Source organism: Callospermophilus lateralis, chromosome 18 (assembly GCF_048772815.1).
Source record: "Callospermophilus lateralis isolate mCalLat2 chromosome 18, mCalLat2.hap1, whole genome shotgun sequence".
Taxonomy (NCBI): domain Eukaryota; kingdom Metazoa; phylum Chordata; class Mammalia; order Rodentia; family Sciuridae; genus Callospermophilus; species Callospermophilus lateralis.
Window position 1 is genome coordinate 64,806,808 of NC_135322.1, and position 20,812 is coordinate 64,827,619.

General features: G+C 46.2%; 1 protein-coding gene across 3 annotated transcripts in view; it reads right to left on the minus strand.

The window, feature by feature from the left end:
- Klhdc4 (kelch domain containing 4) overlaps positions 1-16,701 on the minus strand; it is a 39,904-nt gene extending 23,203 nt beyond the window's left edge. For 2 of the 3 annotated variants that reach the window (XM_076837841.2, XM_076837840.2), the window contains exons 1-4: positions 16,549-16,701; positions 10,166-10,257; positions 7,343-7,421; positions 5,977-6,075 (exon numbers count right to left, since the gene is read on the minus strand). In XM_076837841.2, the coding sequence (XP_076693956.2) occupies positions 5,977-6,075; positions 7,343-7,421; positions 10,166-10,257; positions 16,549-16,647 (369 nt within the window). In that variant the 5' untranslated portion in view covers positions 16,648-16,701. The remainder of the gene's footprint in view (positions 1-5,976; positions 6,076-7,342; positions 7,422-10,165; positions 10,258-16,548) is intronic. The other variant, XM_076837842.2, reaches the window with a different exon arrangement.
- Between the last annotated feature and the right edge of the window lie 4,111 nt (positions 16,702-20,812).

Genomic DNA, 20,812 nt, shown 5'->3' on the forward strand with positions numbered 1-20,812 from the left:
TTGTTTCTCCTACTAACAACCACCTTCTTATGATCACCCTCTCACTAGTCATATAATCTAATACCTCCATATTCCACATCCTACCTCATAAACATCTCAGCCAACCCTCTAGGCCCCCTCTTCCACCATCAGAAACTGTAAACCATGTCACAAACCTATTGACTATAAGGTAGAAGATAACCAAACTTATCATTTCTGATTATAGTGACAAATCTATAAATGTAAAAATAGAAGCTAACTGATATATGGCTGCACACTGGGCACACTGAGTGCTGTAATATTGATCTCTCCCTTAAAAGTGAGGTATTGGTAACCTATGGGGACACTATAAGACAACAGGACAGAAGCTGTGATACCTCGGATCTACACTGCAAGAGAGGAAGACACATAGACATTATGAAAAAACAAGGGAGGAAAGTGTCCCAAACAAACCAAGATACCACAACAATAGACTCCATAGATAGAGCAGTAGGTGAAATGTCAGAGAAGGAGTTCAGAACATACATATCTAAAATGACCTGGGAGTTAAAGAATGACCTAAGGGAGCAGATACAGGCAAAAACAAAGAGATAAGAGAACAAAGAGATAAGAGAGCAAACACAGGCTGCAAGAGATTACTTGAAGAAAGAAAGATTACTGGGGGGGGGGGGGGGGGGAGGAGGAGAACCAAACAGAAATCCTTGAAATGAAAGAAACAATAAGCCAATTAAAACTCAATAGGTAGCATGACCAACAGACTAGACCACTTGGAAGACAGGACCTCAGACAATGAGGATAAAATACACTATCTTGAAAATAAAGTTGACCTCAGTTAAGATGGTAAGAAACCACAAACAGAACATCCAAAAATTATGGGATACCATCAAAAGACCAAATTTAAGATTCATTGGGATACAGGAAGGCTCAGAGATTCAAACCAAAGGAATGCACAATCTCTTCAATGAAATATATCAGAAAATTTCCCAAGCATGAGGAATGAACTATAAAATCAAATACAAGAGGCCTATAGGACACCAAGTGTACAAAATTACAACAGATCTACTCCAAGACACATGAAAACGCCCAGTATACAAATTAAGGATAGAATTTTAAAGGCCACAAGAGAGAAAAATCAGATTATTTACAAGGGAAGACCACTTAGGATCTCAGCAGAATTTTCAACCCAGACCCTGAAATCCAGGAGATCCTGGAACAACATACACCAAGCTCTAAAAGATAATGAATGCCAACCAAAAATCTTACATCCAGCAAAATTAAGCTTCAAATTTGATGATGAAATAAAAACCTTCCATGATAAACAAAAGCTAAAAGAATTTACAGCAAGAAAGCCTGCAGTACAGAACATTTTTGGCAAAATATTCCACGAGGAGGAAATGAAGAAAACAATGAAAATCTGCAAAGGGAAGAACTACAGTAAAGGAAAAGCCAACCAAAGCAGAAACCAAGTCAAGCTAAATAAAAAACAAAAATGACCGGTAATACAATTCGTGTCTCTCAACCCTTTTTGATAAATTTTTACACATTAAAATTTTAACTACAATGTCATCTGATTTTTCAGGTTTTTGTTTATTTTGTATTTTTTAATTTTCCACTTCTCTTCGCAAAGTTACACAAATATTTTCTTTTAAAAGTTTTAGCATTCTATATGTTATATTTTAACATATAATTAATCTGGTATGTGTATATACATTGCCTGTGATATGAGATGAGGTATATCTTACTTTCTTATAATTAAAAAAACATTATTCAAGAGTCAAGGATGAAAGAGATCAATTAGGGTAAAAATTGTTTAATAAGGTATTTATAAAGATAAGGGCAAGGTTGAGGGAAATCAACAAATTTTGTGAAGCACCTTTCCTTCTATAGACTTGGAAAGGTAGGAGGTGAAAGAAGAGACAGCCATTATGAAAACCTTGTAGAGGTGACCTAACTGAAGCATGAAGAAACCAACTTAACAGTCTAATAGTCTTATAGGGAGGAATAAATCACCTCATTCTACTTTTGAATATTCTAAGTCCATCTCTTTGGTGTCCCTTTCTGAAGGAACTCAACAAGACACCACATAACAGGGGACTTATCATGCAGCCTATAGCATATGTCTCACCAAAAGTGAAAGATGGAGAAAAGAGGGAATATGGCAGCCACTGGTTACATGAGGCCACTGAGTATTTGAAATGTGTCTCATCTGAATTGAGGTGTGCTATGTGTTAAATAGACATTACATTCCAAAGAATTATTAGGACAAATAAAATGAACATGACATATCTAACAATTATTTTCTTTGCAAATTATATTGATAATCCATTGGGTTAAATGAAAATATATTAAAATTAATTTATTTATTTATTTAAAAAAAAAGAAAGAACAAGGTAACATATTCTGTATCTTGACTGTAGTACTATATATCCATTATATGTTGTCATTTTTTAATATCTGTGTTTTCAAAATTCATATATCTATAAAACTAAATAGAACAAATTGTACCAAATATAAATTATATCTCAACAAACATGACTATAAAAAGAAATCTAGTTCATGAAGTGTTTTAACAGTATTGGGCACATACTAGCCACCTGATAAATAATGGTTATTACTATGATTGATTAAAACAACCAACATCAGGGGCTGGGGTTGTGTTCAGTGGTAGAGCAATTATCTAGCACGTTCGAGGCCCTGGGTTTGATCCTCAGCACCACATAAAAATAAATAAAACTCTAGATAGGGCAAAGGGGTGGGAGGGGAAGAGAGAGGGCACCAGGATAGGAAAGACGGTGGAATGAGATGGACATTATTATCCAAAGTACATGTATGAAGACACGAACAGTGTGAATATACTTTGTACACAACCAGAGATATGAAAAATTGTGTTCTATATGTGTAATATGAATTATAATGCATTCCTCTGTCATATAAAACAAATCAGAATTTAAAAAAAAAAAAGAAGAAATTCTTAAAGAAAACACTGTTTCTGTTTGGAGGTAATGCTGAGATTTTTAGTATCCTGGAACCTTTCTACTTTCTTTCAAGAATGCTTTCAGGGCTGGGGTTGTGGCTCTGTGGTGGAGCGCTTCTTTCACATGTGTGAGGCACTGGGTTCTATTCTCAGCACCACATATAAATAAATAAATTAAATAAAGTCCATCAACAACTAAAAAAAAATTAAAAAAGAATGCTTTCAGAGTTGCTAGATAAAAGGCAATAGAGTCATTATGTCCCCAAAACTTCACAACTTCAGCACCATCTCCTAAAGGTTCTAGTACAGAAAGGACTGTGGTCATCTACGGCCACCCACACAAGCAGAACGGTCGAGCTGAAGAAGCCGAGCTTGCTGTCAAGTGGCCACTAAAGAGCAAAGCCCAGGGACCACTCTCCACTCACACCAGCATGAGGAGTCCTTCAGAAAGACCCTTACCACGAGCACAGTAAAAGTAAACCATGACAAACTAAATCTGTACTTCTGCCAAACTACTTTTTTACTTATTAAGGAAATGCATGATAAAACAAAATCTCTACTTGTCACCCCAAAAGAATTGAGGAATACAGAGCTCCCCCCTCTCACAAAAGAAACATGCACCCATGGGGAGTCTTCCAAAAGCACCAAGGACGCCTGAGCCAAGCACCTGCCCAGATTTCCCACAGAAATCAGTCTGTGTGTGTGTCAGAGACACCAAAGAAGCCATGCTGCTTTCAAAACACACGGTTAATTCTAGTTCAGCAAGACACACACTGAAATTCTAGTTATTTCAAATAATCTGGCCTGTTCAAATATCTTGAACCAACTCTCTCAGGGTAAAGACCATTATATAGACCTATCAGTCATGGGTAAGAAAAAACAGAAGAATGAAATGGCTAACTAGGGCACTAACAATAGGAGCTTATAATTCAAACCCAAAGGTTTCAAGGCTGGGGACGTGGCTCCATGGTAGAACGAATGCCTAGTATGTGTGAGGCCCTGGGATCCCCAGCACAACAAAGCAGCCTCAAGATTTCAACTGAGGACAAGTTCAATGTTCTTTCCATTTTGAAATTATTAAACAAACAGAATGGACCACTGTCTGGCAGAAGGACCCAATTTCTCAAAGAACTCTTAATAAGGTCACTGCCAGTTAAAACTGACCTAACCACCAGCACACAGTACTCTGAATCATGCTGAGGTAGGAGAAAAACCAATCATTTGCTAAGAGATACCCAGAGGAAGAAATTTATCTTAAAACATAAGAGGTTCAGGGTCAAGAAGGAAGTCTGAGGATTTACTGTAAAAGCTCACTAAAACTGCTTCCTCTGATATCCCTCGCAAATAAGGATCAGTGTTTTCCTTTTAGAGGACACAACTTGAGGTCTGGTTGGAACTATGGTGCAGCCCTCAGGACAAACCTGGCCCTTCTGGAGAGACCCAGGTGTCCTGGGCTGGAACTGACCACAGTTGGCTCCCTCACCACTATCTGTTCTCGGCATTGTCTAGCTTACTGATAAGAGTTTACTCCCCCAGCTATCATCTGTGTGATCATTTATGTACTTGGTCAGAAGTAAACAAACAGCTTTTTAAACAGCACCTTCCGGATGTATATGTAGCACACAGGTGTCTAACACTCCTGAAGCTCTGCTCAAGCTGACTAACCACCACCACTCTCCAGGTCCAGTGGAGGCCAAACACGGCCTCGGAACCAAGTGCCTGGTACAGGCCTCAACAACTCAGAACACAGAGCAAGGCCTTCCCTTCAGCACCCACTTCCTCCTCATCCCATGAGTCTGTGTCCCAGGCATTTAGACCTCCTTATGGTTTTAACTGGAATAAATGGAAAACCTGAAGTTCACAACCCTCTTCCCAAAGGCCAGAAGCAGCAACCAATAGACTCCAACATAAAATAGAATGCTGTGAATGGGTTCTACCACCAGCCTGGGATTCTGCTGAGGGACAGCCAAGTCCATCCATGCCCCACACCCTCAGGACCATTGAGGCAAGAAACAGGAACACAGCTAAGGCTTGTGGCCACAACCCAGCACCCACAGTAGGGCCTGGCAGATAAAAGCCATTCAGTAACTCTCTTTAGCAAGGACACAGTAGACTACAAGGCCTGCACAGATGAGTGGCAGGAGCTGTCACTTAGCAGGAGGCCAACAGTTTCTGTGGCTCAATGGACACAGTGAAATTGTACTTATTCCATAAAAGTGTGTACATGTTGACTCTTCCCCATAAATTACCATGTTCATTCTTATGCCAGGCCCATTTTAACCATCTGGGATTTTTTAATCCTTTCTTTATGGAAAATAAATTTCATTTCAGTGTGTTTTGGTCAATTTTCTTTGGGGGAACCAACCATCAAGTGACTCAGGAGACCAACTCTCACTCCTAGTTCTCCACTGCAGCCAGCTATCTGCCGACACAGTCCAGGCAGAAGAGCTGTGCCTCACACCTACTCCCTGCCTTCCTCCTGGGCAGCGAGTGAGCCCCACTGCTCTCAGGGCAAAGCTGCAGCGAGGACCATGGGCAGATCCACATACCCATGGAGCCCAGGAACTCCTTCCTAGAGAGGCAAAGAGCAGAAACAGGCTAACTACATGCTAACTCCACACTACTTCTTTGTCATGACTCACTTCATTCTAAAATAATTATTTTCCTTCCTCCAGTGCCCTTTTCCTGGGTATCCCATCTCCTCCTGTGCAACACCTAGTTCAGATCTTGGGCCTATGGGGTTCTCTTACTTACAAGAGAAGCAAGCCTTTTACTAGCCTATCATGTGCCAGGCCACACATGAGTTGTTCACACGTGGGTATTTCACATGATCTTCACCCCACCTCCCCTTCTCACATGTAAAGAACTACAAGCACAAAGAACCTTGGTAAAGAGTTCAGGTTAGAAAACAGCGGAGCCCAAGAAGATCAGCACGAGGTTACCTGCCCTCCAGACTCTGCAAGTGTCTACCCTTGGCTCCAGCCTGGGAAGAGGGAGGAAGGAGGATGGTCAATACTGGTTACCTGGTGAGCACAGCGCCTTGGAGGTGGACCAGGGATGTCAACTTTGGTCCAAGTGTCCTTCTTGATGTTGTAGACATAGAGCTCGTTATACAGAAGAGTCTGTGGGAAGGAAAAGGAACCTCAGTATCATGAATGACATGCTCCAAAAAAGTGACAGCATGTGGGGAGGACACTATGACAAATCCCCAGAAAGCTTGTCCCCTCCAACAACAGACTATAAACTAACACAGGCAGGTAGGGCGCTGGTCCTGAGATCTGTGGGGACAACAGGACAGCCGCCCCACAACTTGCTGTAGGTTAATGACACACCCAACTGACCACATATCACAGCTGAGCTAGCCTGCCGTAAGCGTGCCCAGAACACTGACATCTGCCTGCAGCTGAACAAACCATCTAAAACACAGCCCATTTCATAACAGAGTGCCGACATCTCATGTCACTGTTAAACACTGCTCTGAAAGTAGAAAACAGAAGGGCTGTGTAGGTGCTCTTTCCCACAAAGTCAGAGGTCCTGCAGACAGAAGCCAAATGCTCACAGTTTACTGCTCTGAGGCACCAGTCGCCTTGGCTGCTCAGCCAGACCCTCACTCTCCAAACCCAAGCCTAACTTTCTGGGGACAGATTGACTGATTTGGCGCACTAGGGATTGAATCCAGGGGGCTCTACCACTAAGCTTCATTCCCAATCTTTTTTATTTTTTATTTTGAGACAGGGTCTAAGTTGCTGACGCTGTCCTTGAACTTACAATCCTCCTGCCTCAGCTCCCCAGTCACTGGGATTACAGGCATGTGCCACTACATCCAGCTCAAATCTAGTTTCTGAATGCATGAAAAGGTAGAGAAGGCTAAGAACTGACAGAACTCCTCGCAGGCCAGAGGTAATTGAACACAGCTTTCTGCTTCATGCACAGGGCTTTCCAGACTACTCAAAAATAAAAGCCCCACAACTTATTAGCATTATTTTTCATTTGGAACCACCTTGAAGGCTGGAAATACAGCTCAGTGGAAGAGAGCTTGCCTGGCGTGCGCAGCCCTGTGGGATCCATTCCCAGCACCGGAAACCAACGTTGAAGGGTAGGAACGTAAAAGCCACCACAAGGAAGAGCAGTCCCGGCAACCACCAGAGAACCAAGCAGGCCCACCTCTGCAGGCAGTGCTGGGGACAAACACCCTGCAGAACTCTGCCTGCAGTCACTCAATCCCCAACTGGCCCTGGTGACTGTCAAGGATGCACCACGCCTGATACCCAGGAAGTAGGATGTAAGAGAGGATCGTGAATGTGACGCTCATATCACTGCTTTCAGTTAACTATGCTTCAAATGACACCCAAGAAAAGTTGAGAGGAAAAGAAAAAAGGTATACTTTACTTTTTGGCCATTGAAATATTCACCTCCAAAAAGGATTAACTCATCTTTCTCAGGGTGAGCGGACAGGGAGGCATTTAACCTGCAAGAGACATGAGGCAGAGATGAGCACACACAGACCACGCAACACCATGCTAGGCCAGGCTCCTTTCCATGAGCATGCTTCACCAGAGACAGCAGGCCCTGGGGCCATCCTGAGGCCACCAGCCAGATACCGGGTTCATGCACCTGAAGAGCCCTGGTCTGGGCCACCTCACTCAGAACTGGCTGAAAACATGAGCAGGCAGGCAGAAGCTCAGACCTGTGACCACGCTGCCTCTGCCAGGCCTGCCCTATTTGGGGGTCTAGCCCCTTAAATCATAATCGAAGCTGCTCCTAAAGCCCAGTATGTCCCATGGGCCTTCTGCCAAGAAAATGTCAATAACTCTCTATTTCCTGCATACACAGGACAAAATAATAGCCATTGGGGAAGCTGCACACACATTCTGACTACTTCAGTAGAAAGCAGGACAACAGGCTGTGGCAGAATGCCCTGCTCTCAGCATCCTTGACAGTGGAGTCCCCAGGTGGGTCCACACGACTCATTCCAGAAGCTACTTCTCAAAGGGAAAACCATTTCAAAGTCAAGCAACTGGGAAAATCTGAAACCACTATTTTTCTCTTGGGGATTTATTATGCACAGAAAGATTTCACAGTCTGGGAAATTTCCCAGTAAAGAGACCAGCATTAAAACAGTGCAGCTGCAGGGGAACAGTCTGGCATCTCTCAGAAGCTAAATCCAGAGCTACGTCATGAATCGGCAGCCCCCAGATGGAAACTCCAGGGGACACCTGCAGCCACGTCCACCACAGCACTGTTCACAAGCATCCACCAGCACAAGGTAGATAAGGCCAAGCCCCAATGCCAACATGTGGTGTGGTGCCAGCATCTGAACAGCCTCCACAGCCCAGGAGACAACACGAGCAGGGCAGCAGGACAGGGAGCTGTCTCCTACAGGTCAGGATGTGATACTCGGCCATGCAGATGGCTGCACAGCACTGTGAATGCGAGTTACGCCACAGAACTGAAGAAAAGGTTAAAACGGCAAACTGTGTCATACACACAACCACAATGACACATTTTTAGAAAAGAACAATGCTTCCCACCCACCCCCAGTTTTGTTTCGTTTTCTCTTAACATCTCTTAGTTTTCTGTGGCAAAGTACCTAACACAAGAATCTGTATGAGGCCCAAAGCAGAAAGTAGCAACAAGGCCCCACTGTACCCAGGCACCACCTAGGCCCAGGCAGCAAGAGGCACAGACACCCAGTGAGTGCAGCGTCCTTGGCCCTAGGCCACACCTGGGCCACACTCAGGGCCATGCTTCTTAGGAACCTGTAACTGTCAAGGGTTCCTAATGACAGACAGCTGAGAGGAGGGAGGTCAGAAGTTATGAAGGCTACCAAACAAGGTCTTCATCTCACCATATGATCCAACACCAGCTCCCTCTGCCTGGCAGGCACGCCCAGCTGGCACAGGGACAGCCAGCACTTCATATACTTGGCATTTAATCTGACTTTTGGGACAAGCTTTTTCTTTAGAAAAAGTTCTAAAAACATCATCAAAACTAATAATAATAATAACAACCCATGTTCCAAGTAGCTTTCCTCAGGAGCGCCAGTATCCACAAAGAAGCCTTAAAAATATCCAATCTGCTTCAACCACTCAAATGAAAATGTCCATCTACCAAAGAAAACATACCAACTAAAGGAAAAATAAAACCCAGTCCCCAGCAGAATGAACTAAACAACAGGATGTGTGCCTGGGGCTGCTCCACCACCAGCACTCTGCTCAGGGGCTCACTGCACCCTACCACTGGCCCAAGGGCCCAGGGATGCAGGCACAGAGCCAGTCCTGACTTTGCTGAGGCAAAGACCGCACAGCAGAGCCACCTTCCTGAAGGCTGGCCCAGGCTGACACGCCACCAGGCGGGACCTGCAAGCTGCATCTCACTCTGAGGACTGAAGCAAACATTTCTCAAGTGAACAAAACAAGCCTAGGTTACATGTTTGGCAGTTACATGTTTCCGTACTCTGAAGGCTGCATCATCTTCTCATGAGGATGCTGGGACTCCCTAGGTTAGGAACTAAAGAGCTTGATGCACTCAATGTCCTGCCTCTGCTCTGTGAGTAACCAACAGAGAAGCAGAGGGTTCCAGACAGAAGCAGAAAATAATCAGCACTCAGAAACTAGGAGGAAGCAGCCAGAGGGAAACCAATGCCTGCTCATTTCAGCCCACACCAGCTCTATTCATGGGTGTTTGAAGTCCTGCAAGAGACCTGAGATTTCCTTCACCATTTATATGCTCACTTAAAATGGCAATGTATATCTAATAAGCTTCATATGAGAACTTAAAGGCATCAGAACAAACACCTTCACCATTTATATGCTCACTTAAAATGGCAATGTATATCTAATAAGCTTCATATGAGAACTTAAAGGCATCAGAACAAACACCTGTGATGTTTTAAAACACTTTTAAAAACCTTCAGAGCCAAACAATAGCTTAGGGGGGCTATACTCACCCATGGGTGCCACCAACTATAGTGCCTTCAAACCCACTCTAAGAGGTGCAGCCGTGTTGAGCCATACCCCCAGCCCCCTACAGGACAACAGAGCTCACAGCCTGTCCCCAGCTTTGCAGAGGCAAGTGACCCACAGCAAGGGCTCATGGGAAATGTTCAGAGTGCTCAGTCATTCCTGAGAATATGTATTCATGTCAAGTCACTTTCCAACTTAGGGAAGAGAGGGAAACAGAACTAAAAGGCAGGGAAGCCTGCCTGCTTACCGTGGAGAGGGCGGGGAACACGGTGTCTCGGTGACCTGGGTCTTCCTGGCATCCAGTGTCTGGAAATGGGCTATCAGGGCTTCCAGGTCTTCCTAGGGCACACAAGCAGCCAACATGAGACTCTTTCTATAACCTGCCTACCATAGAGCCAAAAGCCTGGCCAGCTTTCCTCTAGGGTCACTTGGATCAGACTGGTCCAGTCACATCTGTGAATCACAACCTGCTCTCCCTGGGTTTGAAATGCATAGGGCTGAACACATTCAAAAAACACAGGGCTGGGGACACAGCCCAGTGGTGGAGCACTTGCCCACCTTAACTTCAGCACCCAGGCCCAGGGTGCCCCTGCCTGCCCCTTGTATGACAACAGTACCTGGTCTTTGTCTTGCTCTTATCTATTCTGTTCACACCCCCACCTACCCCATGATAAAATATGAGCTCCAACAGAGAAGCACTGGAGTCAGGTTGGGACAGGGCCTGCACAGAGGCTCAGAGACCCCTAGTGACAGCTGTGGCCGCAGACCTAAAGCTGAGGTGCTGATGCACTGGCACAGCTGGGCAGCTCTGGAGGCCAGTCTTCTGCCCTGCCCAGCCCTCACTCCCTGCAGGCACCAAGTACACCCCACCCCCACAGCTGGTGCAAGGCCAGTCATCTGGAAAGCGGCCTGCAGTCTCGTCTCAAACGCACTCCCTCACCTTGTTCGCACTGAGACCTGGGATCTGCCTCTTTCATTCCCAGACACCTAGCATAATACCAAGCAGGGAAGTTTACTGAATAAGGTAAAACAAAGGAAACAAATGTCACAGAAACCAAGGAAATCCAAAGTTTCAAGAAGTGGGTAGCTGATCACACCAGTTAAGAGGAATCAAGTAACAGGAGGAGCAAAGCCACTCTTCTGGGTTTAAGACAAGGTGAACTTTTTTTGCCAGGACTAATTATTAGAGAGATGCAGGCAGGTCAAAGTGTGACCAATTAAGAGTTCAATTAAGAGCTGGCTGACTAATGATGGTAAGGCAGGAAGATGCTGTGCACTACTATTTGGGAGCCTGGCTATGGTGGAGACAGGGAGGGTGGTAACTAGAAGAGCACACAGGGAAGTACACACAGGGAGTGTAGGGAATTTTTGGCAGAGAGCCCAAATACTTGCAGGGTGGTCATTTTGATGCCCTTTTAAAAACTACTCCCATCTACAAACCACTCAATCTCAGCATTGTCAAGAGGCCATCTTCTAGGACTGGTTGATTGCAGTACTGATGATATCACTGGATCTGCTTGGAGAATAGGCTACAGGCCCAATTTGGGGGTTAGAGCCCTTAAAGCTAAACCCAGCCTTTCACATATGTCGCATATGAAAGGACTTCTAAGTTGGGAAGGCCAAGGCAGGGGTGTAACCAGCTGTCTTTACCTGGTCAGACACCCTCTGGCACCTGGAGCCCAGTGGAAAGCTCCGTCTGTCTCTCTCCCATGCTTCATGTACAGGTCTCTACTGAGTGAGCCGTCACTAGAGTCCACCCCAGAGGAATGCCTGGCACTGGGGCTCTTCTACCTGAATCTGGCTTCTAGTTAATGAGACGCTTGCTCCTAATCTTTTTAGTAGGTTTTTTCCTAACAAAAGGACAGGACATTCTGGAACATAAAGATAGGAATGGGAGGCAACTAGAGAGCCATTTTGCAAGTAAGAAGAAAAGTGAAGTGTCTCCACTGAGGTCCACCATCTATTCCTACCATGGAACATCCAGCCTTGAAGACCAGCAAGCTGAGGCAGGACAGAAGAGACAGCTCTATGTGGACAAGTAAATTACTTTTCCTACCCACCACAGTGAGCATGATCGATGCGGAGCTGCAGCACCGCTCAGGCCCATCACTCCCCCAGATTCATCTTCCAACAGTGCCCACAGAGGCCTTGAGCTGGGGTGCCACCCAGGTGCGCCCGATCTGGACGACCAGGGAACTCCCACTGCCTATGGCCTTTCTGGTGAAAGCACAGTGAGTGGGCCCCAGGGGCTATCAATGAATTCCAACCTTCTGAGAGGGCTGTTTCTTAAGGTCACCTGGAGGGGACTGTAATAGGGCAGCTAAAAGCTGGGGTTTTGTTTCTTTTTCAGCCAATAACTTACCCCAGTTTGCTTCTGCCCTGACTCTATTATTAAATACCTTCAAGGCCTCATTAACCAGAGTAGCTACAGGAGTTTGATGTCCCTGTTCTAATTTTTGCAACTTTCTCCTAATATCTGGGGCTGATTGAGAGATTGAAGCCATGACTATCAGGGTCTCTCTCTCTGCTGAGTCAGAGGGAGAGTGTATTTTCTGAAACCTTCTATCAGCCTGTTTAAGAATGCAGCTAGGCTGGGGGTTGTGGCTCAGTGGCAGAGTGCTTGCCTCACATGTGTGAGGCACTGGATTCAATCCTCAGCACCACACAAATAAATAAAGCATTGTGTCCATCTACAACTAAAAAGAAAAAAAAAAAAAAAAAAAAGAATGCAACTGGACTCTGTCACAATTCACAGGTTAAACCGTGCATCGCTTCCTGCCCTCTGCAAAGCAGGTGACAGAGTGCTCTGTCTACTCCCTATGGACAGCAAAGCTTAACACCACTGGTATCCTCACCTAGGATGGCATCGCTGCCTGCCTTGCATACGCTGCCACCTGGGGGATGATACATACCCATCAGCCACGCCTATTCCTTAGCATCTAATTCTAGCCTCCCACCTGCAGGGCAACAATGAGCCAGGTCTACCATCACATCTCGCCAAGTAAGCCGAGATGAATTAGCTTTATGAATTCATCCCAGAATCTTTCCTCACATAATCCAAATCTGTTAGGAAAAGGACAGACACGCCACTGAGACTTCCTTCTCCATTAGGTACTTCTCTAAGAGTATAAACCCCATTAGCTGGTCCTAATTTTGTCCAAGAATAAAGTCTCTCAGGAAAGGTCAGGGCTGGTTTCTCAGGGTGGAGTGGAGGGGCAGGAGGGGACTGGTGCCACTAAGGAGATGGCAATGGAGGGAAGGCATCAGAGGGGCAGAAAGGGCAGACGACCCTGAATTCAGCCTTGATGGGAAAGGACCTGAGAGAGCAGGTCGTTGAGAGTTTGTTTATGACCAAGGGGTCCTAGTCCTTGTGGTGCCACCCAGTTTTGAAAAATAAATAGGATTCCTCTCCCTAGAGAAAGAAAAGGGAGGAGTCTAGGGCTCTCAAACTCCCCTGCTTCCTACATGCCGGGGGACTCAAACCCCCCTTTTCACGTGGGCCTGCCAACTACTTTGGGGGACCAGACCTGTGTTCTAGTTAGCAGCTGCCAGGGTGTTTAGCCCTGATAAGAGACTCCTGTGTCAGGGATGCTGAATCCCAGTACCACAGAGGCCTCTGCACACCTGTGCCCTGATGTGAGCAGGGACTGAAAAACAGAATGAGAAAGACACAGAGAGAGAAAAGAGAGAAAGTGGGAGAGTGGGGAAGTGAAGAAAACAGATGGGGAGCTATGCCTGCAAGATCAGGAGGGGAGGGGGAAGCCCTACGTGCAGGAAGAAACAAAGTGACTAGGGAAAACTGGGGGCAGATCGCCTGTCAAAGCAACTACTCTGGAAAAAAGACCTGGGCGGTCACACTGTCACAGTAATATTGCATTAGGGAGTTCCATGTTCCTCTCACAGTGTCCTACCAGACACCAAAATGATGCCCAGAGGCAGACACTGGGATCTTTTGGAATCCTTTTTTTTTTTTTTAAAGGTACGTGGTACTCAGGGTAGCTCTGCCATTGAGCCACATCCCTAGCTTTTTTATTTGTTCCTAAGACAGTCTTACTAAGTTGCCCAGGCTGGCCTCAAACTCAGGATCCTCATGCCTTAGCCTCCTGAGTAGCTGGGATTACAGGTGTGCACCATCACACCTGGCTGGCACTGGGATCTGTTGATGTGATGACCAGAAGTCAATCTGAGTCAGGTGGGAAAGCATGCAGGCAACTGGGGGCTGCAGGCAATATTGGGGCTACCATTTAGGAGAGGAGACTGAGTGCCAACAAGATGACATCAGGTTGGCTCTCTGAACAAGAGAGGTTTCACTGGTGATTTGCAGGGGTGAGAATGGTAATCACACTCAACTCAGGTGTTTCTGCCCTGTGCTAAAGACATGAGAACACACACAGGGCACCCTGACATCAACGATGCAAAGCTGGCGGAGGGTGGCTCACACCAAGCCTCCTGGGCCTGCTGTCAGGTCAGGATCGAAGGCCTGCTGCGCCTTTGCCCTCTCTCTGGTGGTCCCTGTCTCCATTTGAGACACTAAAACTATCATTATGATTCAGTCACAGCTTATTTGCCCAACTTTGTGGCAAAGAACAACTCAGATAACATCCTCCCCACGCTTTCTTTGACAAGTACTACTACCATGACCATTCTCAAGCCCATCTTCCTGGGGAGAAGGAAGTTTTTCCACAAGAAGTTCTCAGATATGACTGAGAGCTAAGCATTCACTTTCCTGGATACAGACAAATTAGAATCCAAAGGTGGCTCCACCAATCTATGCTCACCAGCAGGCCATGGAAGCACCCATGTTTCTGCTCCTATGTGGCAGTTATCTGCAGCCATCCAAGGACCACCACGTCCTGACAAAATATACAGCATTCTATACTCAAGACATTTTACTGAACAAATGGAAGTTTACAGAAGACCTGGAGGAAGAAGGGACTACTGGAAGATGAAGAAGGAATGGGCTGCAAAGAGGGCAGTGGGTGGGATAGGGAGTAGCCCTGGTGGGCAGCTGGCACTGTGCCCCACAGACCAAGGCCACCCATGTTAGTAACCCAATCACATAAGGACAAAGGAGTCCCACTGTGCCTCTTGTTGGGAGTCAGGCTTTGTCCGGATTTCCCAGACATAGGAAAATGTGTACAGCTGGGAGGGGCAGTGTCACCAATCATAAGGACAGGGTGGGGCATCTCCCACCACTCCCCAGTTCTCCAGCAGCCCCACCACATGCCTGCATGCTGAACCCTCACCAACAGCACTTGTTCCTACTATTCTGGCAGCACCTCTTAGCCTCGGCTGAGGCTCCTGATTATCAGGAAGGAGCAGGGACTGGGTGGTACAGATAGTCTAATCAGTGAGTCTCTCCCCAGGTGATGATGATAAGCTATAAGACGAAAAGAGCCAATCACAAGGAGTGTGACTCAGGTAGAGGTGAGAAAAAAAAGAAAAACATAATCAGGAAGAACTTGGTGCAATTGAGACACCAAAATATAGGTGGTATGGCTGAAGGAGTTAGCCTGGGGAGGGAGTTGGAGAAGTGTCAGAGGCCAGGACAGAGACAAGCTATCTGCCAGGTGGTCAGGCATGTGGGCTCCGTGGCAGAATTCCCAGCTTCCTCCAAGACTTCCCTGCCTTCTCGATGATCTACAGGACGGTCAAATGGTGGGACATCACTCCCATAATGAGGTGTTATATGGCACAACTAACCTGAAGACAGGGAGATCATCCTCTGTGGGGTTGGCCTGATCATCTGACCAGTGACCCCAAGGGTTTGTTTTGAGAATGAATCAAGACTGCGTGCAAGGTCCGAGGGCCAGCGCTCTCTTTGTGGAAGATACTGGTATCATCATCTAAGTCCCAGCACAACTGGGAGATGCAAAATGTATAAAGATGAGGTTCTGAGTACCAAGCACTGCTTTCAGAGGTCACACAGATGAACTGACTGTACCACAACCCTAGGCAGGAAAGTCCTGCTCCTCTGAGGCTGTCCAGCTAGTAGCAGTGGAGAGACCCAACCCAGACCTGCACAGCCTGTGCACCTAATTGGTCAGGAACCTTAGGTTATTAGAGCTTAAAGCCAGTTGAAAGGAAAAGACCAACCCATTATGTGACAAATGAGCAAATGGAGAGATGAGCATCTTAAGGAGAAAGGTGCGAAGGAGAGGCCAAGAGCTCTGGACTGGACTGGGAGTATCTGGTCAAATCCCAGCTCTCCACCACTTCACGGGCGTGTGACCTGTTGTCTCCGGCTTCCCAACTGTCCAGGGGAAGAGCCGGTGCTACCTAAGTCAGGCAGCTGTGAGGGTGAAAGCCCAGAGAGCCCAGTCCTGCCATGCCACAAACGAGCGCCACACGGCGGCCGTGACAACCACCTCAGTGAGGGAGGCCTTGAGCACAGGTCAACAGAAAGCACCAAGTCTACCCCACGGACAGCACTGAGGTCCCCGGGTGAGGGGAGGGAGGACAGGGAAACAGGGCAGTGGGTGGCCGTCCACTCGGCGGGATGCCCGACATTTCCGGAGGCTGCTCCGGTTACTTGGCCCCACACGCTCGCTCCTGGGCGCTGGTGCAGGACTACCTGCCCCTCAGGAGGAGAGGCCCAGGCCCTCCGATCCCCAGGCTCGGTCCGCTCACCTCCTCCTTCCGCGAGCGCTTGGACGCCTTCTTCTCCATCTTGGCGGCCGTCTTCTCCGCGCCGCGCCCCTTCTTCTCCTTCTTGCCCTTCTTGCCCATGGCGCTGCGGCCGCGGAAACCAGCGCACCCGCGAAGGAGCGCGGCCGGCCGGAAGCGGGGCTCGGCGCGCGCGGATGGCGTCACTTCCGGTGGGTTGGCCGCTTCCGGCGCGGGGCTGCAGCGCGAGCTCGGGGCGGGGCGCCGTCGTCCGCCCGGGTCCGAGCCCCTGCCCGAGGGTTCCTCGGGCCCCGCGGACTGGCGCCGCCGGAGCGGGCGGCCCTCCTCGTCCCGCGGGCCGGGCCTTGGGCTGCCGCGCTCCCCGGGGACCGGGCCGTCCCACTGGCCGCGCGGGGCTGGCGCTGTCGCCCTGAGGCCGGACGGTGGTCGAGGCCGAGAAGCTGATCAGCCCCCCGCGCTGGGAACCTTCTAGGGTGTGACCCGAGGAGGTCGGGAATGGCGGTGGGAAGAGTTCCACCCGGGTGTCGTCTTTGGGCTGTAATCAAGGAAATGGGGCAACTTCAGGACAAGGACGCGCGAAACAGTTGGCAGAGGGAAAGCGCGAATCGGGGAATTACCTGGTTTCTTCCTTTGTGGGTGAGCTGCCAGAGGACTCAGCCCTGGATCCAGTCGGGCACTTAACACTGAAGAGCCAAGAAAGGGCGGTGAGACCCAGTCCTGCAAGAAGAATAAGGGATTTGGGAAAACAGTAGGAAGAAAGGCGGAGCTGGATTAAGGCTCCCACGACTCCACGAGCGATGTGGGGCGCCGCAGAGAACTCAGGAAACCTGACCTCAGCCGCAGGTATAATCCTAAAACGAGCTGCCGAAGACTGAAGTCCTCACCATTGCCTGGGGGAATGCGGTGCATTCCCTCTAGTGTGCCGTGACGGAGAACACACCTGATCTCCTTGCTTTCTGAGAATATTGGGTCACCTCAAGGCAATGCCCTTGAAGCAAATTAGCCCTTCAGTTAGAGCACGTCTGTTGGCCATGCATTACAGTGGTCCCCTCTTAATAGCTGCAAAAGGAAGAGTGTAGTCTGTATTGAAGATTTAGAAGGGTCTGGATGATGCAGAGTTTAGTGCTTTTTTTAATTGAAAGAATTTTGAAGCTAAATTGGAAGACTCTTGGATTACACGTCATGATGATTTACGTGAGATTGAAATTCTCATTCCTGAGAAAGGAATGGAATGAAACATCTAAAGTGAGATCAGAATCCTGAAATAATAAAAGGATTAAATACAGGTCCCTAATTTAATGATATTCACATTTTTGACAATGGATTCTCCAGTGTAATGTTTAGACTATCTTTTATGTGGTCAGGCGCCCTCTGCTGCTTCCAAGTAGAAGTTCAGAAAACAAAAGAAATTCTTAATGACAGACTAAATGAAGGACAAATGCCAACTTTTTACCTTCACAATAATCAGCAAGCCTGGAAGAGTCACCCAGGTGTGGGATAAATGAGATGGTTCTTCACACATTTCCCACATGGAAAATGAGAATAATAAACCAGCCCCTACCACACAGAAATCTTGAGAGAATCAAGTGAAATAACAAAACATCAAAAGCAATAAACAAACCTTAGAGTCTACATGCTGTTGAGTGAGGTCATGATTCTGACCTGACAATCATTTGACAACATTAGTTGAATACTGCAACTCGTGGGACATGTACTAGGCCACATGACACACCAAACACAAGACCCAGCTGCCAGCTTCAGGGAGATTCTGTTCTAGTGAAACAAACATATGAAGATGCTCCCCAAATGCTTTGTAAAATAAAACAAGGAATAAGAAAGGAGGGAAGGAGCCAGGCACAGTGGCGCACACCTGTAATCCCAGTGGCTTGGGAGGCTGAGGCAAGAGGGTGGCAAGTTCAAAGCCAGCCTTAGCAACTTAGCCAGACCCTGTCTCTAAATAAAATACAAAAAGAGGGCTGGGGGTGTGGCTCATTGGTTAAGTGCCCCTGGGGGTGTGGCTCAGTGGTTAAGTGGGTTCAAGCCCCCATACCAAAAAAAGGGGGGGTGGGGAAGAGAAACAAAATCAAAGCCATTGTTTCATATATTATACCCAGTTTTTCAGTATTTTAAGGGAAAAAGGTAAATTCAGTCTCATTGCTCCATAGTGGCTGGAAGCAAATTCTCACCTTTATGGGGTGTTTTTAATATCTAAATATCTGGGTATCTTTTCATGTTTTGATACTTTTTTCTTTTATTTTTTTAGTTGTAGGTGGACACAATATCTTTGTTTTATTTATTTATTTTATGTGGTGCTGAGGATCGAACACAGTGCCTAACACATGCAAGACAAGCACTCAACCACTAAGCTACAACCCTAGCCCCAATTGGTACTTATTTCCAATTAACTTCTTTTGTAATTGAGGAGGGTACACTGCATGATTTCAGTTCTTGTAGATGTACTGAGGCACAGTTCAGAGCAGGCCCAGTTCAGAGCCAGTCGGAACATCCTAGAGCATGTTCCATGGGCTGATGGCTGAGTTTTATTCCTTAACTCTGTGATGAATGGCATTCTGTAAGTGGAGGTTAGGCCCAGTTGATTAATACTGTGGTTCAAATTATGTATAGCCTTATATATTTTTACTGAATCTTTTCTTCTTGTTTGAATCAGTTCCAGAGTGGGAGATGCTAAAATTTCCAACTATAGGTATCTATCTATCTATCTATCTATCTATCTATACATCTATTTTTGTGACATTGGGGACTGAATCCAAGGCTCTCTACTATTGAGTAACATCCCAGCCCTTTTTATTTTTTATTTTGAGGGAGGGTCTTGCTAAATTTCCCAGAACTTGTGATATTATGAGAAAATAATTGTGTTTCTTTTATACTGACATGTGTCATTGTATTGGCCACGGAGCACCTAGTAGAAGTTCAAGTAAAAGTTCAGAAAACAAAAGAAATTCTTAATGACAGACTAAATGAAGGACAAATGCCTCCCAAGTAGCTAGGATTACAGAAATACGCCATCGTACCTATCTTCTTTTGCCCATTTTTTTTTGGGGGGGGGGAGTATTTCCTTTTTGATGAGCTTGAGAGCTATTTAAACATTTTAGATCAATTGCTTCATCAGATATATAATTTAAGAATGTATTTATACACTCTTATATTAAGAGTATATTTCAAGGACTGGGGTTGTGGCTTAGTGGTAAAGCGTTCGTGTTGCACATACGAGACCCTGGGTTCGAGCCTCAGCACCACAAATAAAATAAATGAATAGAATAAAGGTATTGTGTCCAACTACAAGTAAAAAATAATCTTTTTTTAAAAAAAGAGTGTATTTCAAGCTGGGTGGGATGGCGCATGCCTGTAATCCCAGCAGCTGGCGAGGCTACGGCAGGAGTATTGCAAGTTCAAAGCCAGCCTCAGCAAATGCAAGGCAATAAGCAACTCAGGGAGAGCCTGTCTCTAAATAAAATACAAAATAGGGCTGGGGATGAGGCTTAGTGGCTGAATGTCCCTGAGTTCAATCCCCAGTACAAAAAAAAAAAAAAAAGTATGTCTTTCAGAGAACAGAAGTTCTTAATTTTGATAAAGTACAATTTAACAACTTAGGCTTTTGGTATCATCTTTAAAAACATTTAGCCTGGCATAGGATCCTAATGTTTTCCTTTAAATTTTCTAAAAGTTTTATAGTTATTTATTTTATAAATTCCTTTTGAATTAATTCTTGTTTGGGGAACAATGTGTGGATGAAAAAGAAATATTTGGCATGTAACTTTTCTTCCACCATTTGTTGAAGAGATGGTATTTCCCCAGTAATTGCCTTTTCACCTTTATCAGAAATCAACTGAGCCAGTTGCAGCAGCCCACAGTTGTGATCTCAGTGACTTGGGGGTCTGCGGCAAGAGGATCACAAGTTCAAGGCCAGCCTCAGAAACTTAGCAAGGCTCTGTCTCAAAATAAAAAATATAAAGGATTGGGGATGTCTCTCAGAGGTAGACTATCTGCCTGATGTGCACACGGTCTTGGGTTCAATCCCTAGGATTAAAAAACCCCAGGTTAGTTTGTTGTTTTCTGTGCAGTTCCATCCATCTGTCGCTCACTGTCACGCCAATGCCACATTGTCTTTTTTTACAGTAGCTTTCTGATAAGTCTTAAAATCAGTTTGTTTGGTTCTCCTCCTTTATTCTTCTTTCAGAGTTGTTTGTAGTCATGCAGATTCCCTTGTGTATCTTTATGTAGGCTTATCAATTTCTACAAAAACAAC